The following is a 25,010-nucleotide window of genomic DNA, read 5'->3' as shown; positions in this document are numbered from 1 at the left end:
GTTAGCAGGCTAGTAACTTTTTTTTGGTAGGCTACTAACCTTTGTAGGCTTATTTACGAAGCTACTGTAATACTCTTTTTAAAAGCTACAGCTGCTTAAAATTATACAGAGTGGGTGGGTGGGTGTGTAAGCACTGGAAAACCCTATGTTCCTAATGACAAAAAATTGTATGCTCAGAATCAGATAATCCTGCACAAAAATTTAAGACACTCCTAGAGAAATTTGAGCCGTTTACACTCCGTTGGGATGGAATTATGGGTAACACGCAATTTGCAAGGTATGTAAGTTTGTTTCTCATTAATTTTGCACATTTTCTTTTAGTACCTAAACAAATGCCTAATATGTTTGTTCATATGCTGCTAGTAAAGAAGTCAAAACAAGGCTGTTGCGGGGAGGGAACCCAGCCCAAATTTAGTCACTTTCAGGTCCCACTGATTGCAGTGTGTGGTTTAAGAAATTTTCCCATTGTAAAGAATGGGGCTTAAAGTTGCTCGACCTTTGTGACTTCTTAGTTTAGAAGAAAATAATAATTATTATTATTATTGTTGTTGTTGTTGTTGTTGTTGTTGTTGTTGTTATTTATTTGTTTGTTTGTTTGTTTGTTTGTTTATACATACCCCGCCCAAATGGTGAGTAAGGAGTGACCTGGGATAGGTGTGTAAAATTATGCCTGGTACGGAGACAGTGGATAGAGAGACATGTTTTCTTCCTTTTTCATTACACCAGAACTCAGGAACATCCAATGAAGCTAAATGCTGGAAGCTTCAGGACAGACAAAAGAAAGCATTCTTCACACAGTGCATAGCTTAACTATGGAATTGACTCCCACAAGAGGCACTGGTGGCCACAAACTTGGATGACTTTAAAAGAAGATTAGTCAAACTCAGCCCATAGCTGCTAACCCTGATGGCTGTGTTTTAGCTCCACAGGCAGAAGCAGTCAGCTTCTGAATACCGGTTGCTGCAAACTGCAGGAGGGGAGAGAGGTTTCTTGCATTCCTCTTTCCATAAGCATCTGATTGGCCGTTGTGAAAATCGGATGCTGGATGCGGTGCCATTGGCTTGATCCAGCAGGCTCATCTTACCTTCTTAAGCCCGAGCGTGTCAGTCCTTTGCAATAAAAATAACCAAAGGAAGAAAAGTAACAGGGAACAGTGGGCAGCTACTTTCAGAATTTAGAAAGCACGTGCACAGGCATGCCCTTATACACTTAATGCAGATACTCTTCCTATCCGTAAAAATAGAATTCTAAATTATTTTCCTCTTCATGCACAGTTTGTACAGTAGCAGGGGGTAAGGTGGAGTGGGGTGGCAGCACTCACCTGACCACCAGTCAGCATCTTGCTGCTGCTTACTGGGAGATGGGGGACGGCAAGGTCAGTGCAATGCAAGTGCCTCTCTGATGCTCCCAGTGGTGCATTTGCTCTGTGCTAACCTTGTCACTGCTTCCCCACTACTCCTCTCTGCCTCCTGATAAACAGCAGCAATGCAGCCAGCCGGAGTGATTGTTCCGGACTGTAAATGTTCTTTTGGAACCCGAACATCTGACGGGGTTTCCACTGCTTCTGATTGGCTGCAGGAGCTTCCTGCAGCCAATCAGAAGCCATGATTTGGTTTTCGAACATTTTGGAAGTCGAACAGACTTCCGGAATGAATTCCGTTTGACTTCCAAGGTACGACTGTATTCCTGGCACTAGGGCACATAGTTGATGAAAAGTGATCATATTTCTTTAAATGTAATGTTTTCTAGAGCTGAGCTGAGCTACTTAAAGTAGCAGAACATCATGCTAATATAATTTAATAGCATACAGTGCAGACTAAAGTTTTGACTGTTCTTTTTCCCCTCCCTCTTTCAGTCAAGCAGACTGGGAATACTTACTGAACAACTGCAGTGCATTTATCTTCTCTGGACTGGCAAGATTTCTCTTATATACATTACTTGAAAGATTAGTTGCTATGAATATCCCAGGTGATTTTATGAAGCTGAAAAAGGCTGTTTGCTTTCCTTGCAGATCATAACAAAATTCTATTTACTCAGATTGAAATATGTGGTTTTATTATTACAAGTGTTAGATCAGCTTTCTGCAAAAGTTGTCATTCAAAGGTGATTTAATTTGTGGACCCTGTGCAAATCGCATTATTAACACAAAAGCAGCTGTAAGCATGGTTTCTTCTTACATAGTATAGGTAAAATCAGAAGCTTGGGCACCCAAATTGGACCTCATCCCCTCATCCCCTTGTCAGCTTTTGTTTTTCTGGAATTGGGAGCACCACTGATGTAGGGAGGAGGGAGACTCAGCATGGGCCTCTCTCATGTGGCCTGGGAATTTTAAGGTGTCAGAAAGGAGCCATTAGCCGCTCCCACAGCGTGAGATTTACATCAGATGGGGTACTTACAACCCTGTATTGAGGGGGGTCATCCCTTGAGGCACACTTTCTGAATAATGGAGCAAATTTCTGTTCCATGGAGTGGTCTTGGGATGATGTGCCTTAACAACTGACTGCTCAACACTGCACAGTTTTATTACATCTTGATGGCAGTAGTAGCAAGGCAAACATAGCAGTGAATGGCTGAGACCTGAAACAAAATGTGGCCCTTTGCAGTGCTCCCATTCACTGTTCCAATGCATCAGCCATGCTTCTTCAGCATGCTACATTTTGTTCCACAGCCACTGCACCAGGTTTTCTGTTACCTACCCCTGGTTGATCAGCATTCCACAACCACTGAGCATGCTCAGTCCTTATTGACTGTTAGGGAGTTGTTCCCTTAAGGTCTTTTATCAAGGTTTTTAAAATACTTCTTGAAACCTTGGGGTTCCCAATTTCCATCACTGCCTCCCCTGATTTCTACCTAAATTCCACTGCCCCCATGTCACACACCATACCATTTTGGATAATTTCACAGGGGTCTGCAGTGAGGAATGTGGGATATTAAAGCCTTGTTAGACAAGCAAGTTTCTGCTCATGTATCTTTGGTTTGCTACTGAAGTATAACATTCATATTATTGCTTCCCTTCCCACAGAGTGTCAGTTGGTGATACTTTCAGATCTCGTGCATTCAAAACCAAGTACTGCACGAGTGATAAACCTCGATGGGTTTAAGAGGTAAGATTGGCATAAGTTTTAAAGTCATTATGTGCAAGGCAGTCCTATACTTCCTCTACTCCAAAGTAAGTGCCACTGAGTTCAATGGAACTTACTCCCAGGAAAGTGTGCATAGGATTGCAACTTAAATTCCTCATTCTTGCTGTCAAGAATGGCCGCTCACCCAGTCCCAGGGTGAGCGATGATTGCAGCCTATCATGGCAGACTCTGGGCCCCAGAGAGCAACGCTATGTTTCTGTCCGCCCGCTAAAGACCAGCTAAACCCGATCTCAGGACCACAGTCCCTATATGTTTTATGCCCTGCTTCTCTCCACCTGGCTTGGGGCGGGGCCTGACAGGCTCCATAAAGGAGTGCTTCTGCTGCTGAGCAGAGAGGGCTCCGTTTTTGTTTTGTTTTTTAAATTGCTTTTATTTTTTATCTACATCATTTTAAATTGTGATATTAATGCTGTCTTCTTAGTTTTAGATTTTATGATTTATGTGGAAATTGTTTTCCATTTGGTTGTGTACCTTTTGATGTGTTTTATTTATTGTTTATGACTTTTGTTATGTTGGTAATTATGCAATTCTTGTCATGTTGTAAGCCGCCTTGAGCATTGTTTTAACTATGGAAAGGCGGCATACAAATAAAATGATGATGGTGATGATGATGATGATTTTGTATTTAAATTGTTTTTAAACTTATTTCTTGTAAGACACGCAGAGAACTCTATAAAGATACTGTAGAAAATAAATAAAATATTTAATGCCAGACATGTTGGTGAGAAAAAGATAAGATAAAATGCAGTTCACTTTCTATTCTTGTGAACTGATAAAATTTGAATGAACGGGTTTTGTCTCTTTTGGTCAGGTCATTTAAGAATGTCTGTACCTGTAATTTTCATTCATTGCATTTCTTTTTTCTTTTCTTTTTTTAGCTCTGTACGCCTCTCTCTGGAAAAGCCAACAGAGACAACAATCTTTCTGAGCCTTGCTGGAGTGCGTTCTGTCATAGCTAACCAATGGTATACGACGCTGGAAGAGAATGCGACAAAAATGGAAAGCTTATGTGAAAGTGTGTAATAGCAACCTTCATAAAACAGCTGAGCCTAATGCCTTTCTTGTCAATGGTGACGTTAGTGTTCATGCTTAGATGTGAACAAATGAAGCTTCTATACTTCGATGAAAACAGGGATGTCCTATTCCATCATCATCATTTTATTATTTATACCCTGCCCATCTTACTGGGTTACCCCAGCCACTCTAGGCAGCTTCCAACATATATAAAAACATAATAAAACATTTAAAAACTTCCCTATACAGGGCTGCCTTCAGATGTCTACTATAGGTTGCACTTATCTCTTTAGTTCGGGTCACATAACTCCATACTCTCTGACGACAATAGGGCTATCCTACCATGCCCTCCAACATTTCTCCAATGAAAAGAGGGACGTCCTAAGGAAAAGTGGGACATTCTGGGATTGGATCAGAAACCAGGACTGCTTCTGTAAATCCTGGACTGTCCCTGGAAAGTAGGGGCATTTGGGAGTCTGTACTCATGAAAGGCCTAGAGCAGTGGGAACATGCTCCCAATCCAAATTTGTGCCTTGGGCTGGTTTCCTATCAAAACTCCCCCAGCTGCTATTTGTCCCAAATAGTACTTACTGTTTGCAGCAAATAGCAGCTGGGGAACAACTTTTAGCAAGAAGGCAGTGCAGGACCTTGATGGGATAAGGAACACATTCCAATTGGGGCTTCGGTATTGCTTTTTCTTGAAAACAAATGTGACCAATTTAACCTCATACTTAAATGTGTGCATAATCTGAAGTATAGCTTCAAAAGGCCATTGATTTCAGTGGGCTTCCATGCACCTAACTCTGGTTAAGACTGAGCTGTCATTTGCAAATGTAGAAGAAAACTGCAGGTTCCGCTTCCATGTTTTGTTTTGAGTGTGTTCAATTATAAAACTACTATGTTTCTTTGCAGATTTTATCAAAGTAGGCAAGACAACTGGACAGGCTGTTCGTTTTCTTCAAAGGAGTAAGAGTGCTGTGGATGAACCTCCTAAAAGTAAGATTTAAAAGTTTTAAAAATAAAGTACACAGATTGGAATGTGAACATATCAAAATCTTCCACCATTTTCTTCTCACCATTTTCTCATTTGATTAAAATGCCATTATATTGTATATTACAAGCACCGGAACTGAACTGCTGAGCTTGCTGGTAGAAATGGTATCACTCTCATCTAAGCAATTTGCTAACCTCATATTGAAGACACCAAGCAGGGTTTAAAAAAATCACATATTGAAAGATGCATATATTTAAAAGAGTGTGTGTGAAAAAGAGAGAGTGAAATGTCTCCCATAAGGAAGGTATTGTTTTTCCCCAAAGGAGCATATCTGTACATAGCTCCAGTGCTAAGAACAGTTGCTCCTCTGAATATTGGGTTTGTGCTGAGCCATCAAAATAACTGAATTATATTTCTATATGCAGCTGTAATGCCAACGTTCTTCCTATTTACTTACTACAAAAAAGGACTCAAAGGTCCAAGCTGACTGTGACACAGGAGATCCAGAATTAGATTCTCTCACAGTTGAAAAGAAATTAATAGCAGACATAGGGATCCCAAAACAGTCCTCGACTGTGGCACCAGAGAAGGGGGATTAACGCCATCCCTGCTCTGTTTTCCTAATTAAATTGGCTCCCCAAACCTGTTATTTGCTGCACTTGGGGGAAATGACTAGAGATACTTGTAACAGGAATGTTTACTTGTCACCAGTGACCAGAGGTTTCTGTAAGTTCAAGACAGGGAAGCCTTTTGCTGTCAAAGGTTGTTGGAACCACATTTCCCCCCTCAGAGAATTCTGAGCACTGTAGTTTGTTAAGAGTTGCTTATAACTGTTTCTCTATTGGGGTAAACTACAGTGCCTTTAAAGTTATAGTATGTATATAGCCAATAACAGTTTCTCTCTGTCAGGTAGAAGAGATGGTTTCCCAACAGTTACCGTATTTTTCGCCCTATAGGACGCGCTTTTCCCCTCCAAAAATGAAGGGGAAATCTGGGTGCGTCCTATGGGGCGAATGCAGGCTTTCGCTGAAGCTTGGAGAGCGAGAGGGATCGGTGCACACCAACCCCTCTCGCTCTCCAGGCTTCAGGAACACATCCGCAGCCTAGGCAGCCCTGCGGGAGTTACCGCAGGGCTGTCTAGGCTGCGGATAGCAGCCTGTTTCCCGGAGCGCCGGGCGCACTGAAAGCAGAGCACCCGGCGCTTCGGGAACACATCCGCAGCCTAGGCTCCCTACGCTGCGGATAGCAGCCTGCCGCCCGGCGCGAGGGGCACCCTGAAGCAGAGCGCCCCTCGCGCCAGGCAGACATCCGCAGCGTGTTGGAGCCCTGGGGAGTTCCCCGCAGGGCTCCCCACGCTGCAGATAGCAGCCTGCCGCCCGGCGCGAGGGACGCCCTGAAGCAGAGCGCCCCGCCCGCCGGACAGACATCAGCCAGCCCCACAAGCTCGGGGGACAGCAAGGAGGCACAGCGCCGCCATCCCGCTATTCCTCGACCTGGTTCGGTTTCCCCGACCTGGTTTGGGGGGGGGAATAAAGGAAAAAACTAGGTGCGTCCTATGGGACGGAGCGTCCTATGGGACGAAAAATACGGTAATATTAGGATTAGCTACCCTTTGATAGTATCTAGCTTTATGGCATTTAATTCAGACAGTTATTTAATGTTTAGCAAAGTTTCTGGTCACTAGGTTATTTTATGAGTTAATTTTAGATCTGATTACATACAGTTCTTAGGGATTTCTGTGATTTCTGAACACTTCTATATGAAAAATAAATATATGGATAGGCAAGTGTATATCCATACACGGTAATGTATATATAGTCCAGGACTAAAACTATGTTAAGAGTTCTCCTTCTCCACCATATGTAGCACCTGAACAGGCCTAAAGAGACAGGTATCTAAGCAAGTAGACATTAAAACTCTGGGCACCATTCAGCCAATGTTAAGCCCCTTTAAATCCATTTGATGTCAATAGGAAAGTTGGGTTCATGTTTAAATCTCTTCCATTAGAAGCATTTGCTTAAAACTGCTTAACTTGAACAGGATCATGCTCTCGGTTTCTTTAAAATATCTCTATAGCTAAAAGAAATTTTTAATTTGTTCTGAACTGTGTTTCTAGCGGAGCTGGATACCCCTGAGGACAAGAAAGAAGACCAGAGAGAAAGTCCTGGTGGGCTAGTGCACCCTGCCCCACAGCCATCAGCTCTTAATACCGTTTTATATGGGCTGCCCAACATGATGTTTGTGTGATTCACAACCAATTTCTTTATGAAATATGGAAAGTATGGAAATACGGAGCTCTAAATATGGTTAGATTGTGAAGTGAAACTATTTTTGCTGTAGTTTGATAAAAATAAGAGTTTATAAAAGTTTGAGCAGTGCTTAGTGGCTCTTTTGAATTTAAATATGTATTAAATGTTTTTTTGCTGTTGACCGTTTCCGATTTGCTCAGGACTTTTCACTGCAGATTTTGAGGCCTGTTTTCCTGCTTATGTGTACTCACAAGCTAAATTGCGTGTGTGACACTACTACATGCTGTACTATTAGCTGTACAAAAAGCACTTATACTGACACCTCGTGATCACAACAGTGCATTTCAAAACAAGTTTAGTATGCTAACCTAGGAGGGAAAGCACCCGTTTGTTCCAGTTTTGTATGCTTCAGTAACCATTCGTACAACCATCTATATTGACAGTAGCAGACCATCTGTGTAAATATCATGTATGTGAGGTTACAAATAAAGTGTTCTTGTTGGGTTTAGACATGTGTGTGGTGGGTCATTTATCTGAGCAATCACTGCACTCAAGTTTAAGGCTTTGTTTCTCAACCAAAAGGAAATAACAGAAGGCCAGTTCTGGGGGAAATATATTGTGTCAGTCATTGTACTTTCAAAGACATGTCACTGTTGGAAGCATTGCTTTGCATAGATGGATTCATATATGTTTTCAGAAATGATGTATACTTTATAACTTAAAAATAACATGCAGTCGATAAGCAGTAGTATTGCTCTGCTGTATTACTTGGGTGCTTCTGCAGTTCAGTGAAACAATGCATGTTTGGATATACAAATAGCCTCAGATTTGAAGCTGAGCATCTGCAGTTAGAGGATCTCGGGTTGCAGAACTGGGAAAGACCTGCCTCAGAATCTAAAGTGTTTGGTCCAAGTTCTGCTGCCACTCAGGATGTGAACTAATCAGTGGCGTTTCTATCGCAGTCAAGGTTTTAAAGATACTGGTGAGATCTAGAAAGCCACTTGTATAAGTGCAAGGCACTTTTGCTTCCTAAAGAAGGGGGTGCTGAATTTCCATTGATTCTCCCCTGAAACTGCAGCACTCTCGCAATGCATCAAGCACCATTCTGAAGGGTCCCTGGCTGCCAGGTAGGGATGGATGAATCTGCCGGTTTCACTTTCTCATTATTCCAGTCTTAAGTTTTGTTCTCCACATTCCCCCATCACTCTGAAATTCTGTTAATGTTTGTATGGAATTTTACCTTCTTCTTTTTTGCACTGCAATTCCCCCTAATATAATGCATTTCAAATGTTATTTTCATGAACATGTGCATTTTAATTCACACTTTACCCTAGTGTGTGCATTTTTGTACACATTACATGGCCAGAGCGCAGCATTACAAAATGTGGAGAACTGGGGGTTTTGAAGGATGGCTTGTATTTTGGTTCATGTGTTATATATGAAAGTGTGAATTGGGTAGGTTCTCCTTTAAATTTGAACTGCATCTGATTTCTCCCCCATCTCTACTGACAGGAATATCTGCAGCAAAAAGGTAGACAAACCCTGTTGTATGACTGGAACTCCTCTGTCTTCTCTGGATCCAAGCCAATGTGCTGTTTTACTGGCAACCTTGTTCGTTATTTTTCTTGTAATGCTTTAAGAATATAAAACCACAAGTTGCGAACTGCAGTGATATCAGCCAAAGTTTTTAAATTAACTTTAAATCAGCATATATCTTAGAGACATTCTCCTATGGAAATTCTGCATTTTCTTTACTCTACTGTTTCCTGGGGTTTAATAGGAAAAACATAACATCAAGAGAAATTGCAAAAATCCATTTACTACTTAATCTCCCAAAAGTTCTGAATATTTCTTTCTTAGCAATCCAGGCATGCCTATTCCCCACGATAAATTATTTGTGTTCATTTTAAAGGCATTAACATGTCACCGAAAAATAGTATTCTTGGCTCTCCTGCTATGCTAAAGTTAATTAGAAACTGATAAGGATTTGTGGCATAGTATTACAAAATCATGACATCTGTAGCAATACTTTTTAAAAGTTCATCCATGGATATAAATAAGTGCACTTTCACTTTTCCACAGACCCCCCCCCCCACAAGCCAGCTTATCAGAAAAAGGAAGTGCAATGAACTTCTACTATAAAATAATGTAGCTTGGAAGCATGCATGCTTTTGCTCATCACTATGTTATCATTTCATTTTTATATTTTCCCTTGTTTCGATTTTCAAGTTAATTGAATTTTTTTTGCAATGTAATGTTTTGGAAATAGCTTTTGTAAAGGAACATTGTGGCTATCATCTGAAAAGGAAGAAGCCATGTTTCCTGGCAATGTTTCCTGTTCAAAATCTGCCCCCAAAATAAAAACCTGGAAAGGACCATAATTTAGAGGTACAGCTTATGGTTTGCATGCAGAAGGTCCCATAGTGAATTCCCAGCATCTCCAGGAATGCCTGGAAAATACTGCTATCTAAAACCCTGGGTAGGCAAACTAAGGCCCGGGGGCCGGATCCAGCCCAATCGCCTTCTAAATCCGGCCCGTGGACGGCCTGGGAATCAACATGTTTTTACATGAGTAGAATGTGTCCTTTTATTTAAAATGCATCTTTGGGTTATTCGTGGGGCATAGGAATTCATTCATATTTTTTTTCAAAATATAGTCCGGCCCCCCACAAGGTCTGAGGGACAGTGAACTGGCCCCCTGCTGAAAAAGTTTGGTGACGCCTGGTGTAGACAATACTAACCTAGAGGGACCATAGCAGCTCCTTGTGTTCCTATGAAGGCAGGTGTTACTTCTTCACGCACAGAGACAATAGCAACTTCCAGAACTCTGAGCAATACACTTCCTTGAAAATGTAGGTGAGCCCAATAAAAATGTCCATTCTGCCAAGCAACATCACAGAATGAGAAGGTGCAAAAGAATATAAGTTTTTAGCAACAGGTTACAGACAGTACTCATCATCTGAGAGGTTTGTGTTTTGGCTGTTTATAGTGGGTTTTGTCTGTATTTATTTTTTGAAGGAAGAAATAAACACTAAAGTGATGAAGAAAACAGGCATCAGGCAAGAAAGATTAAGGATGATTGTCCGTCTGCCTAACATCAAGGTATAATGAGCTAATTTGAAAGGTTGCAAATGTTCGTTTTCTTTATGCAGCTGGTGCAAAATATTTAATCTTCCAAAGTGTTTTCCCCCAAAATGTTCCCATGTATAATAGATGCTTTGGCCTTGGCAACTACGTCAGCATCCTCTGTCAAAAAGATGGATGAGTAAGTCCAAAAATTTCTTCATGGCCTGACAGCCCTACTTTATCATAAAACACTGATAAAGAGTAATGTCCAGATCCAGGAAACTACAGACTGAGAATCTTGACTTCTTGAGCACAAGATACTGGAAATGTTTGTCAGTAATACAATAGAAGAACACACAGAAATGCCTGGAATTTATATTTGGTGAAGGTAGTGTAGAAAGCACACATAGTATCAAACAATCTAGAAGCTCTTGAATAGATAAAAAGGCCAGCTAAAAGGTACCCCACTACTACAACATCCAAGAGCCAAGTTTATAATGTCTAGAAATGCACATTGAGATTTTTTAAAAAAATAATATAAATAATACTTCGCTATGCGTCCTGTTGTGACATAAGTTTTGATGTAGTTACCAAATCCATAGAAAGCACACACCCTCCTTTCTCTTGTCTCTGTCAGAGATGGGGCCAAAAGATCAATTGGAATTGATTGATTGGTTTGGCGTGACCCCTGCTAATTGATTTACGATCCACAATTAGCTCTTTATGCCCGGCGCGCTTCCTCCCAGCTGCGCCACTCAGCTCCGTCTCCAGTAGCTCTCCAGTCACGCCTCAGCAGAGTTGAACACAGCAGCGAAAACTGTCACGTAGCTTCACTTAGCTTCAGACAAACACACAGAGACCAGGTTTGTCCATTTACAGTATCTTTATTCCGACATTCCCCAGGAATCTCCTGGGCTCACCGCCGCCATGACAAACTGCGACCTCTTTCTTCAGAGAGACTGGAGGGGAACAGAGCGTAACTCCTCCCAGACTCCTCCCAGCTTCTAAAGCTGACGTCAGAATGTTGAGGCATCATGGGAACTTCTTAACCTGTTAAGTTCCAAACCCAACACCCCCTCTTGCCGAACCATTCTGACAAGACCTTTTTGAGTTCAACACCTTTCCCTTTGCCTTGTGCCCCTTCCCGGCATCTTTCCCAGGCACCTGTTGAACCCCTTCAACACTCCCAGAATCACACTGTGCGACACTTTTTCACGCACTTGTGACCTGATACCCTACTGACCCATTTGGGCCAGCAGTTGTGTCTTCTCCGTCAGACTCTTCCCCCTCTGACTTGACACCCTGTTTGTGAGCTTTCTCCATTACGCTAACCGGAGATGAAGCCTCACACCTGGACACTCCTTTCACAACCTTTGGAGATGCCCAGACCTGCCCTGAACCCTGATCCTGGACCTGGTCCCCATCACCGGGTTCTGAACCCTGATCTTGGACCTGGTCCCTATCACCGGGATCAGCCTCTGGCTCCCTTTCCTCCTCAGAATCAGACAGACATTCTGAGAGAAAATCAGAACCATCCCTGAGTCTTGAACACCCATCCTGTTCACAGAACTCAGCCTGCTTACTGACCAGCAGCTTGGTTTGATCACCCTCTGGGTATGCAAACTTCCACCCATTGGTTGCAGGATCATATCCACAGAAGATCATTTCCTGAACCTTTGGACCACCTGCCTCAAAGAGCTCAAAGGGCTCTTTGGCTACCCTCCCAAACCCGGGAAAACCATGTACCTGTGCACCCTTGCATGCCCTGCACCCTAGGGACCTCCCACATTTCCGGAGTTTGTACCCTTTTGTGCACCTGTGCAGCTTTTGCACATGACTGGGAACCTTAGCACACTGCGCCTGTGCTTTTCCAGCATTCCCACCACCCTCCAGAGGTGACTCCAGAACAAAGAGATTGTTCTGCCCCCTTTTCACGTTGGCCACTTGTTTCCCCCCAACGTAGACCTCTAGCTCCTCCTGTAAAGGAGAAAAAAACATGTTAGCCACACCAGAAACCGACTTTCTCATTCCGTCTGCTAACATCACAGTTGTGTCCTGTTGAAACAGCCCTGCAGTTCTGCATTTCGCCAGCAGGCTTGCTTATCAGGTGACGACTGACAGTAGTATCCAAAACCCAGCGCATCACCGTGTCCTGGCTGGAGTTGTTCTTCACAGTTGCCATAGAAGCAGTGATAAGAAAACAACCCTCCCCAGCGTCTGAACCACGTCTTTCCCTTGCGTTCCCACGCTGGCCTCCTCTCCGAGACTGATTCCCATGAGAACTCAGCTGGTTGACCTTGGGACCTTCCTGCCCAGCTGTCTCCGCTCTCCATGGGCAGCAACGACGAACTCCAGTGGAAAAACACTGCCCTGGGCTCCTCCCAGCTGGCCTCCTTCTCCTTCTTCCGGAAAAGCACTCCTTGCCAGCTCCGCCCCTTCTGGCCTGGCTCCCACTGCGGCTTTCTGGGAACCTGCTTTGTTGACATTCCACTCCAGCACGCACAGTGGACAAGCCTTTACACTTGCCTTTGGAATCCTTCGCCCCCCCGATCTGCTCACCAGCACTCCTTGAGGCTAAAGCATCAGGAACAGGGGCTCCAGCCATCTCTAGGCTTTTCTCAATACTTCTTAGAGTGAGCCTGTTCAAACGCAATGTCCTCCAAGACCTGGCTGCCTGCCATTGTCTTCCGTTCTCCCAAGGGGCCCCAAGCTGTACTCACAGATCACAAGCTCCTCCGGCACCCATCCGTCGGGAAACGATTTTCCAGCTGCTCTTCAGCTCCCAGCACTCAGCTCTCAGCACAGGCAAACACTTTGCGTCTTTCAGCTGCTCTGAGCTCCGCAGCTCTCCTTTGCCTCTTAACACCAGGCAAAAACTCCTGCCAGCGTCTCTGCTTCAGACCGCAGACTTCAAACGCATTCCGGCACTTCTAGTGTTCCTGTGACAGTTTTTACGATCGGTGATTAAGGGCCCATAACCTGTGGAATTGATTGATTGGTTTGGCGTGACCCCTGCTAATTGATTTACGATCCACAATTAGCTCTTTATGCCCGGCGCGCTTCCTCCCAGCTGCGCCACTCAGCTCCGTCTCCAGTAGCTCTCCAGTCACGCCTCAGCAGAGTTGAACACAGCAGCGAAAACTGTCACGTAGCTTCACTTAGCTTCAGACAAACACACAGAGACCAGGTTTGTCCATTTACAGTATCTTTATTCCGACATTCCCCAGGAATCTCCTGGGCTCACCGCCGCCATGACAAACTGCGACCTCTTTCTTCAGAGAGACTGGAGGGGAACAGAGCGTAACTCCTCCCAGACTCCTCCCAGCTTCTAAAGCTGACGTCAGAATGTTGAGGCATCATGGGAACTTCTTAACCTGTTAAGTTCCAAACCCAACAGTCCAGATCCAGGAAACTACAGACTGAGAATCTTGACTTCTTGAGCACAAGATACTGGAAATGTTTGTCAGTAATACAATAGAAGAACACACAGAAATGCCTGGAATTTATATTTGGTGAAGGTAGTGTAGAAAGCACACATAGTATCAAACAATCTAGAAGCTCTTGAATAGATAAAAAGGCCAGCTAAAAGGTACCCCACTACTACAACATCCAAGAGCCAAGTTTATAATGTCTAGAAATGCACATTGAGATTTTTAAAAAAAATAATATAAATAATACTTCGCTATGCGTCCTGTTGTGACATAAGTTTTGATGTAGTTACCAAATCCATAGAAAGCACACACCCTCCTTTCTCTTGTCTCTGTCAGAGATGGGGCCAAAAGATCAATTTTGGGATCCCATCCTAGAAGGACTGGCACATCCATAATTGAGAAAGTTGCAGGTAGTAATGTCCAGGGTTGCAATGGGGCCAAGAAGTACTGCCGCCATTGCAAGAAAAAAAAGGTTGTGTAACACTTACACATTTTTGGCTCTGTATTACTTATTATTTGATTTTAGTTATCTGACAGCAGTCTTGTGACTACCTGGGGATGAGCCTATGGAGAAATGCTGCCCATCGATGATATATCTACTAGTCTTTTTATGGCTTCTCAGTAAGTACTTACCCTACACAGATGCTTACATTGATTGCGTCTTAGCCCAAAATGACATAGAATCATAGAATTGTAGAGTTGGGGGAGACCCCAAGGGTTATCTAGTCCAACCTCCTGCAATGCATGAATCCATAAGAACATAAGAATCGTGCTGAATCAGGACAAAGGTTCATCTGTTCCAGCATCCTGTTCTCATGATGGTCCACCAGATGCCCATGGTCTTTCCACTTCTGATACCCAGAACTGGAATTCAAAGGCATGCTGCCTCTGACAGTGGAGGTAGGAGATTGTCATCATAGCTAGTAGCCTTGGTCTCATCTTCCATGAATCTCTTTTAAAGCCATCCAAGCTGGTGGCCATCACTATGGAACCTGCTGTGCTGAAGTTCAAGTCTTCAGTGAAGTCTCTATCAAAGGAGCACTCAAGTGATGCTCCACTAGGACTGGGCGATGTTGGGTTTTCAACATTGCGGTGTATCGCCAGCCAAAATCATGGTTTGGTGATAAACTGCAGTGTTGAAAAAAGCTGCATTGGCCCCAGCTGGCAAGGTGCTGGGGAAAACGGCTGCAACTCTCACCATGGGAGCTGAGGTGCTTTCACCCCAGCACCTCGCAGGCTGAAGCCAATACATCTTGCCCCAGCCTGCTGCTCACCTGGTGGTGGAAAGACTCCTGCCCCCAGCTGAGTGAGCCCCAAGTGCCCTGCCACTCGTGCACGACCAGCAGGGACTCAGGCCAGGCTCCACTGGGGGCGGGAGAGCGATGAGAGAGAGAGTGCAGTGGCAGTTTCACCAGCGGTATATCACTGCTGAAACCACCACCGCTTGAGTTCCTCTGCCTCCAGCTCCCAGTTAGTTTGTCCCTCATTGCTCTGGGCGATGAAGGCAGAGGGACTCAAGAGCCATGATGGTTTCACCAGCGATATACCATTGAGTAAAGCTGTCATCATGGTCCTCCCCGCCCCCATACTGGTCCTGGGCGATTTATTAATATATCGCCCAGGCCTATGCTCAACATAGAAATGCTCAACCTTCCTTTTGATTAGTCCACTAACATAAATAGACCTGACACTATGTCTATTGACTTGCAGTAAATGCACATGAAATCACTCGAATCATAACTCTGTAAAGATGCAGTTCTATAACTACTTATCTGGGAGGAAGTAAGCCCAATTGAATTATGTCTAGACTTACTTCTGAATAGACAAGATTGAGCTGTAAATGTTTTCAGAATCATAGCCACTACATAAGGCTTTCCGAAATAACAACTTCTCAAACAATGCTTCTACTTAAAGAGTCCCATGAATATTGTAAACCTACAAAAAATGGAAACTTTTGCTAAGGTGCTCCAAATAATAGCTACAACAATTGTTAACATTGATTTGGGGTGAACAAGTGATTTGATAATCATCTTATTCTGAAAAATACCCTGAACGTAAATTTAAAGCCAACCATTTTGCAGGGTCATACGGGGAAGAAGTCAAAAATATGTCCTACAAGTAAGTATATTGCTCTTAAAATCTATCTTCATTTTAAAGAAATGAAGCTCTTTAAAATGTGCTACTATATTTTAATTATCTATTAAACCTTTATTTATTCCTTTCCATTAACACATATACACACACACATACAGACACACACAAATCCACTAAGGACCGATGGATACATTCTAACAGAAACAGTATAAAAAATACGAGCTTTCCACTAGAAAGCCATTGGCAAAAACCCAAACAACAAGAATAAAAGCTTCCAGAAATATTTCATTCACACAGCAACACATTTTTTCAAACCTGATGCATTGTGTCTATTCACACAAGAAATATTAAACAGTTAGTGCTGTTCATGTATCAAAGCCTTTAAAATAACTTTCTGAATTATGTCTCAGCAACATAACAAATCACATTATCAATTAGCTTTTACAACAGTAATGGCATTTCATAATATATTTCGGCAGGAGAAAAAATGGCACTGCTTAAACCTATGTAACCTTTCAAAAAAGTGAATGAAGGGACCCGTGATTGAATTTTATTAATAATATTAAAGGACAAGAGCGTAATTTTGTGTGATGGGTAGTTTTCCGAGAAGATATTACAAAATTGCAGTGCTGTAAATGTGCCATACTGGAGTAACTCGCTGAGTGAAAATAAGAGAACTTTGCAAATTAGTATTTGTATCCTAACCTGATTGGTAAGAGCTTCCTTATTATGAAAAGATAGAAGTTTTTCAGGGCCAGTTTGGACATGGTGATAATTCAGTGGTGAAGTTCAGTGACCACCTTCCGCTGTGGGCAGGAAGTGACGTCTAATGCAGGACATGGAGTGTCTTCTATCAGCTTCAAGTGGTCCTGCTGTGACTTTGTCTGGAAGGGGAAAGGTTTGCTTCTTGTCTATGCTCTGATAGCCTACAGGCTGGATTACTGCAATATGTTGTACATGGGGCTGCATTTGAAGACAGTTCAGAAACTTCAGCTAGACCCAAATGCAGCAGCCGCCCAACCAGGAAGGTGTGAACATATTACTCTGGTTCTAGCCTGACTGTGATGGCTGCCAATTTGTTTCCAGGCTCAATTCAAAGTGCTGGTTTTGACCTTCGAAACGCTATATGACTCAGGTTTCTGAGCACATCTTACCATATGAACCTGCCTAGGCTACATTCATCATCTGGGCCCTTCTTTGGGTGCCATCACCAAAACAAGTGCAAAGCATAGTGAGCAGACAAGAGGACTTCTCTGTGATGACCCTTTATGTTTGGAACACTCTCCCTGGGGAAGCCATGATTTCAGCACCAGGTAAGAATGTTTTAATTTTTCCAGACATACAGGCATCTTAAATGACTGTGTTGTTAATCTGGTTTTTAGTGTGTGCTTTTAATCATAATTGTACTGGTATTGTGCATTGTTTTAATATGTTTTCATGAAGTTTTTAGTTCATTTTTTAAAATAGATTGTAAATAACATTGAGACTTCGTTTCATATAAAGCAATATAAAAAGGTAAAGGGACGCCTGACCGTTAGGTCCAGTCATGGCCGACTCTGGGGTTGCGTCGCTCATCTCGCTTTACTGGCCAAGGAAGCCGGCGTACAGCTTCTGGGTCATGTGGCCAGCATGATTAAGCCGCTTCTGGTGAACCAGAGCAGTGCACGGAAACGCCGTTTACCTTCCCTAATAAATCAGAGCAAGGGATTACCCCGCTTCTCTAGCAAAGGACATCATCACTCCTGCTCTGAAAAAAAAAAGTCATGTAAACTCCCTTGAGTTTACCCCTCCACTTAAATGTTTATTTTTTCTTTCAACAGAATAATTTGCCCCATGTATATTTAGCTTGCATGTTACTCTGCTTTATTGACATCAGAGGATGTCCTTTCTTACATGGGTTCAGTACATCTGTGTAATTGACTTTCCGCCTCCGCCCCCTTCTTTTTTATATACCGGTATTACTGGCAGTGAGAATGTAAAATGGCCTCACCCACTGAAATAAATTTACAGTGGAGTTCTCCAGGCCTTTCCGATTCTTCATCAGTATGATTCAAGGGACGTGGCCTGCAGCTCTACTCAATCAAATACGGCTGTGATGGCATATATAATCTAACTGTTTGACATTTTTATTGCAATTCATTGAGACTAAAGAGAGATGACTACATTAATATCTTGATGCAGTTTAGTAATAGCTGGTATGAAACTGATGTGCCAAATTACCAAAGAGCGCTTAAATTCTCCTGCAGGCTTTAACTCTTTGTGACTAACACAGAGTGAGGTTTCAGTGTGAATGCCATAAAAAAACCCAGCAAAACCTTTTTACCGAGAACTAAAATAAGCAGTAGTAGAGTTTTGTTTTTTTGAAGGGGCATTATTTTCTGACTACTTAGAAATGTTGGCTTTTAAACATCTGGGGTTATAATTGCAGCAAGGATTCCCTGGAGAATTTATATTGTTAGCTTCTACATCCCCAAAGGATTTGGGAACAGGAGCATTGATCCATATATTAATTAAGTTTTTTTATAATAAAAAATCAGCATAATTACACTCAAATTACAGTGGTACCTCGGGTTACATATGCTTCAGGTTACATACGCTTCAGGTTACAGACTCCGCTAACCCAGAAATAGTACCTCAGGTTAAGAACTTTGCTTCAGGATGAGAACAGAAATCGTGCTCCGGCAGCACGGCGGCAGTGGCAGGCCCCATTAGCTAAAGTGGTACCTCAGGTTAAGAACAGTTTCAGGTTAAGAACGGACCTCTGGAACGAATTAAGTACTTAACCCGAGGTACTACCGTCCCCCTCTGTGCCAAAGTCCCCAAAAAGCAGTTCCAAAAAAATGGTTAGGCTCAGATTTTTGGTGGGTCTCCAGAGCTGCAAGACAAGCACTGAGAGTGCCTCTCTGCATTCCCCTGAGATTTAAAGTTGGCATATGAATCATGGTATTATTAAATGTTGGTGCGGCATCCATTTCTTTTCTATTTCTGCAACAAATGCGGAAAAGTGTCCATAACATGCAATGGGGGGAAAGTTGATCAGTGCTAAGCTTATGTATTTAAGCCATAAAACCCAAAGTAGGCAAGTTCTAATGTCTTTACTCTCCAGGAAGTTTTTGTGGGCACAGCCTCAACCATAGGCACTCTGTTCCCGAACTTTGGGAAGGGCCATAGCTCAGTAGTAAAGCATCTCCTTTGCACGCCAAGAGTCCTATGTTCAATCCCTCTCATTTCCAGGTAGAGCTGGAAATGTTCCCTGTCTGAAATTCTGGAGTGTCACTACTAGTCAGTGTAGAGACAATACAGAGTTACAATGGTCTGACTCAGTAAAAAGCAGCTTCCTATGTCCCAGTGTTCAAAAGTTAATAACTGGTTAGGGGTATCTCACCCATTGCTTTCACCTCGGCTTCTCAAGCCTTCTGCAGCTTCATTGAATGAAGGTTGTGCCAATGTGTTACTCTCATATTGCCAGAGAATATCCACCTCAGCAAAGTTCATTGCTAAATGGCCTTGGTCCATTTCTAAATGGCCTTGGTCCATGTCATTGCAATAGGAAAGCCTGATCTCAGAGACAAAAATAGCATTTGCAGACCTTTCAGATGGAATCTGGCAGCCTGGGAGAAAGGAAGCACCAGTTGCTAACACTTCCTCTCACCCTTTATCTGGGACAGCCAAAGTAGCCTGAGTCTCAGCCAAAATCTTGAAAGCAGAGTATTTGATAGAAAAGCTCAGTGCAAACTTCCAAGTGCAGAGTACTGCTAATAGCAATTACGTACGGTTCCTACAAAATGAGAGCACGATTTCCCTTGTAAACAAGCTGTGTGATGGATTACCATTGACATGTTCTTTAAAGACAAACACAAAGTAATTATCCTCTAATGTCATGGTAGATTTATAAGGAGGTCAGTTGGTTTGTCTAGGCTGCATCATTAAAATGAAATAACCGACTAGAGAAACAGAAAGAGGTTGTAGCTGCAGGATGCTAATTTAGCAAATTGTGCACAATGCCACGAAATGTTCCTTGGTAAATCAGTGCAATTTCTGATCACCATCTTTGTCATGTGGCAGAACTCTATCTCAAATACTCCATTACTGACTATATAAAGAGTGGTAATCAGAAATATTTAAAAAAATAGTAAGCTAATATCACTTGTGACTATTAGCACTACCATGCATGTATGGGGTGGTATCCCTGTATGAGCTCTTTTCCCACTGCACAACTTTTTAGCATGCTAAAGTCATAATATTAGGTCATCATCCAATTTTTGAAAAAGAATAAGGCACCTTGCTGCTATAAATCTTATAATATTTTTGTTTGCTTAGTATTAAAATACCATTCTGTGGGAATATCTATCATACACAAAGTTTATTCCCCACGTTAAGAAACATAAATACCATCAGTTATGCAGATCTGTTTTCAACCTTAAGTGAAACACACAAGCTGCTGGTTAAGAAGAAGGCATAGGTGAAGAGAATCATAGCAGTTTTTTATGTTTGCAAAGCTGGAGACTAATTTTAGGCTGTGGACTGGGTTAAAAAAGTTAATAGAAACCAAATTATGTAGCATTACGTATCAGTTTCTTTGTTTCCAAGTTTGGTGATAGGCAATTCCCTTATATGAGTCAGGCCTACTATGTGTTTATATGAGCATCCAGTTGCTGCAGCTACTGAGGAATCATTGAATTGATTGCAAGGACTTGTGTGAATAGCGTACCCTCAAACATTTCTCTGGTGAAAATAGGGACGTCCCATTCCATAATGATGATTTTACTATTTATACTCCCCTCATCTTATACATGTTGGAAGCTACCCACTTCCAACATATATAAAAACATTATAAAACATTAAACTTTTTTTTAAAAAAAAACAACCTTTCCTTTCAGATGGCTCGGGGGTCAGATAACTCCATACCCTCCAACATTTCTCTAATGAAAATAGGGACATCCTAAGGAAAAGTGAGACATTCTGGGATCAAATCAGAAGCCGGGACGGCTTCTCTAAATCTGGGATGCCTCTGGAAAATAGGGACACTTGGAGGGTCTGATGAATAGGTTCTTTCACTGATCATGATCTAATTTATCTCAAACTCATCAAAACAAGTGGACATATATCAGAAACATCTTCATAGATATTTTGTTTTTAAAAATTACTACATGCTGCCTTTCATTTTACAAATGCTCAGGGGAACTAGCAATATTTTTAAAAATGCATTACAGTCCCACTCAGAAACAGGGCATAACAGAATGATAAAATCCATAGCTGGATTTTAGCTGCATAGCTGGGTACAATAAAATCAGCTTCATACTTCATGCTGAAAAACTTCACCAAATAAATTGTTTTCATCAGAAGGAAATCTGGTGCAGGGCAGAGAAACCTCCCTGAAGAAGGCACTCCACATTGCCCAATATCTGCTGGAAAATATTGCAGAAGGAATAAGGCCTGCACAAAGTTAAATTTCTGAGAAGCCTTGTGGGAGATGGCAGCGGCAATGGCTTTCAGAATGAGGGTGAGCAGAAACCCTGGTCACATCAGACTGCGAACAGGAGACATTTTCAACAAATGAAAATGACCGCCCAGGTTTTTCCATACCCTTTGTGAAATTGGAGGTGGAGGAAGTTAGGAAGATGCCTTATGCCCATAGCTGTCAACATTTCCCTTTTTTAAAGGGAAATTCCCTTATTCCGAATAGGATTCCTCACAAGGAAAGGGAAAGGTTGACAGCTATGCTTATGCCAAGTCAGGCCATTGTTCCCTCTAGCTCAATATTGTCTACACCAGGGGTAGGCAACCTAAGGCCCGTGGGCTGGATCCGGCCCAATCGCCTTCTCAATCCGGCCCGCGGACGGTCTGGGAATCAGCGTGTTTTTACATGAGTAGAATGTGTCCTTTTATTTAAAATGCATCTCTGGGTTATTTGTGGGGCATAGGAATTCATTCATTCCCCCCCCCATATATATATATATATATATATATATATATATATATATACCGTATTGGCTCCCCAAACCTGTTATCTGCTGCACTTGGGGGAAATGACTAGAGATACTTGTAACAGGAGTGTTTACTTGTCACCAGTGACCAGAGGTTTCTGTAAGTTCAAGACGGGGAAGCCTTTTGCTGTCAAAGGTTGTTGGAACCACATTTCCCCCCTCAGAGAATTCTGAGCACTGTAGTTTGTTAAGAGTTGCTTATAACTGTTTCTCTATTGGGGTAAACTACAGTGCCTTTAAAGTTATAGTACGTATGTAGCCAATAACAGTTTCTCTCTGTCAGGTAGAAGAGATGGTTTCCCAACAGTTACCGTATTTTTCACCCTATAGGACGCACTTTTTCCCCTCCAAAAATGAAGGGGAAATCTGGGTGCGTCCTATGGGGCGAATGCAGGCTTTCGCTGAAGCTTGGAGAGCGAGAGGGGTCGGTGCGCACCAACCCCTCTCGCTCTCCAGGCTTCAGGAAGACATCCGCAGCCTAGGCAGCCCTGTGGGAGGGCTGCAGGGCTGTCTAGGCTACAGATAGCAGCCTGCTTCCCGGAGCGCCGGGCGCGCTGAAAGCAGAGCGCCCGGCGCTTCGGGAACACATCCGCAGCCTAGGCAACCTTGCAGGAATTCCCGCAGGGCTGTCTAGGCTGCGGATAGCAGCCTGCCGCCCGGAGCGAGGGGCGCCCTGAAGCAGAGCGTCCCTCGCGCCAGGCAGACATCCGCAGCATGGGGAGCCCTGCAGGAGTTCCCCGCAGGGCTCCCCACCCTGAGGATAGCAGCCTGCCACCCGGCGCGAGGGGCGCCCTGAAGCAGAGCGCCCCTCGCGCCGGGCAGACATCAGCCAGCCCCACAAGCTCGGGGGACAGCAGGGAGGCGCAGCGCCGCCATCCCGCTGTTCCTCGACCTGGTTTGGTTTCCCCGACCTGGCTTTGGGGGGGGGGGGAATAAAGGAAAAAAAAATTTCCTTTATTTCCCCCCAAAAAAACTAGGTTCGTCCTATGGGACAAAAAATATGGTAGTCCGGCCCACTACATGGTCTGAGGCACAGTGGACCGGGCCAAGGCTGAAAAAGGTTGCTGACCCCTGGTCTACACTGACTGGCAGCAGTTCTCCAGGACTTCAGGCATGAGTCTCTCATAACCTACCTGGGGACGCTGAGTATGGAAGCAGAGGCTTTCTGCTTGCAAGCCAGATGTTGTGCCACTGAGCTATGGCTTGGAGTGGGGCCTGAAATTCTCTTCCAGGAGGGGGTGTTGGGGTGTGGGACTAAGTCACATTCGCATGGCAGTTTATTCCTTTTCCCCATCATTTCCTTAAGCATTAATTGCCACACAATGTAAAATCCACTTCTGGAAATAAAGAGAAATATAGCGCAGGTTTAGTGTTCATTTCCAGTAAAGCAGAAAAGAGTGCTGAACTTGAGCGATATTATGCTATATTTACAGAAGTGGCTTTTATATCATGCAGAAGCTCAGCTATAATGTGGAAATAGGGAAACATCAAGTAAATGGAATAAACTGCTGCGCGGATGCAGCCATACAGTCCAAAGATAAGCATTTACTCCAAACTAAACACACACACAGGCCTTTCATTAAGTTTCAATAATTTTTTAGTAGTTCGGTTAGTATTACTGGTAATAGTTTTAGGGTTAGCATCTTTTTCTTAGCTGATGGTTGCTTCGGGGTAGCTATTTCTGTTGTCCTGCTATGAGATATTTTTCTTTTGTGTGGAAGTTATATAACAGAGAAGGTTGTTGGTTCATGTCATTTGTGAAATGCAATTATGCATTTTAAATATTGTGTTTGTGATTTTGTAAGTTCTGTGAGCCACCTGGAGGCTTTGGTGTAGGCAATTCATGAATCAAAATGTTCTCATAATTCATAACAATTAATGATGATGTTCATCCATCTAGTGAAACAACGGAAGTACAATGTCTGCTTTGTTTCTATACGAACACTGTACTTAAGTGGACTTTTGTTCTCCAGTCTATAATATCCACAAGCCCTCTGAGCACTCATGTTTCGGCTTTCACCCCATGCAAGCCCTTGCTATTGTAATTCTAATAAGCGTCACAAGCAATTAATCTAATCACTCTACATATTCTCTAGAGGTAAAAGATAATTAAATATTAATCCTTGCTACAGCATCTTATGATTTCTTTTAGTTAATCACTCTTGCGACTGGCTGACCCGAGGGAGTATATCTGTAGAAGAAAATTATTCTTAACACAAGGGAAAATGCGTGTGCGCGTATGTGTGAGCTAGAGACAGACAGACAGATGTATTCCCCTACTCAAATATTGAACTGGCCACAAGAGGGCCCCCTCGCCTTCCCTATTGAGCTTAGAGTTTTGCTATATTGGTACACAGGGAGACAAGAAAGTGCCTTACACTTGTACACACCATACATTTAAAGCGCATCCCTCCCTCCCAAAGAATCCCAGGATTCTTTGCGGGAGGGGAATGTGCTTTAAACGTATGGTGCATATACAGCCTTATACACAGGAGTCATTCCATGGGTCTGTAATGGCCAGTAGCAGCTCTCCAGGGTTTCAGGCGGGGGGGGGTGTCTGCACCCCACCTAGAGATGCCGGTGTTTGAATCTGAGACTTGCATGCAAACAGGTGCTCTACAATGGGGCTGCAGTCCTTCCAAATGTGCTCTTAAATAGTTATGGGAAACGGGGGGGGGGGGGAGGAATCTCCCATTGGCTGCATCGTTCCTTGTGAATTAGTGGTTGTACTTTGATTACTCTGTCTACAGTGGTTTTTCTCAAAAGGTGTGGCAGGAGGATTCAAGGGCAATCAAAGAAACATTTAGACATATCAGTGTAGTGTAATACAGTACAGTATGAAAATTAAGAAACCAGAAACAGTATCCACACCTCTCTTCAATAGCACTGGCTATTCTTCTACAGTTCTGTTAACATTGTGAATGGGGATTTTCAACTCTGACAAATACGAATGATCAGAAAAGATAAAGGCTTCTTTGCATTGATGAGGAGATGAGAGTTTGTCTCAAATTACACCTAATATATGTATATAT

General features: G+C 43.0%; 1 protein-coding gene and 1 long non-coding RNA gene across 5 annotated transcripts in view; both read left to right on the top strand.

Moving 5' to 3' along the window:
- Nucleotides 1-7,908, top strand: part of CFAP46 (cilia and flagella associated protein 46) — an 87,077-nt gene extending 79,169 nt beyond the window's left edge. For all 3 annotated transcript variants that reach the window (XM_081007108.1, XM_081007109.1, XM_081007107.1), the window contains 6 exons: nt 178-277; nt 1,856-1,968; nt 3,023-3,104; nt 4,022-4,158; nt 5,070-5,153; nt 7,268-7,908. In XM_081007108.1, coding sequence (XP_080863234.1) covers nt 178-277; nt 1,856-1,968; nt 3,023-3,104; nt 4,022-4,158; nt 5,070-5,153; nt 7,268-7,398 — 647 coding nt within the window. In that variant the 3' untranslated portion in view covers nt 7,399-7,908. The remainder of the gene's footprint in view (nt 1-177; nt 278-1,855; nt 1,969-3,022; nt 3,105-4,021; nt 4,159-5,069; nt 5,154-7,267) is intronic.
- A 92-nt stretch (nt 7,909-8,000) lies between these two features.
- Nucleotides 8,001-25,010, top strand: part of LOC308477991 — a 41,057-nt gene continuing 24,047 nt past the window's right edge. The window contains exons 1-4 of one of the 2 annotated variants that reach the window (XR_013986785.1): nt 8,001-10,502; nt 14,424-14,518; nt 15,979-16,015; nt 17,163-17,304. This is a non-coding gene — a long non-coding RNA (uncharacterized lncRNA). Of the gene's footprint in view, nt 10,503-14,423; nt 14,519-15,978; nt 16,016-16,478; nt 17,305-25,010 lie in introns of those variants that run through there. The other variant, XR_013986786.1, reaches the window with a different exon arrangement.

This window comes from Podarcis pityusensis, assembly GCF_964106645.2.
Source record: "Podarcis pityusensis genome assembly, chromosome: 5".
Classification (NCBI taxonomy): Eukaryota; Metazoa; Chordata; class Lepidosauria; order Squamata; family Lacertidae; genus Podarcis; species Podarcis pityusensis.
The sequence above is the reverse complement of the archived record's forward strand: the minus strand, read 5'-3'. Positions and strand labels throughout refer to the sequence as shown.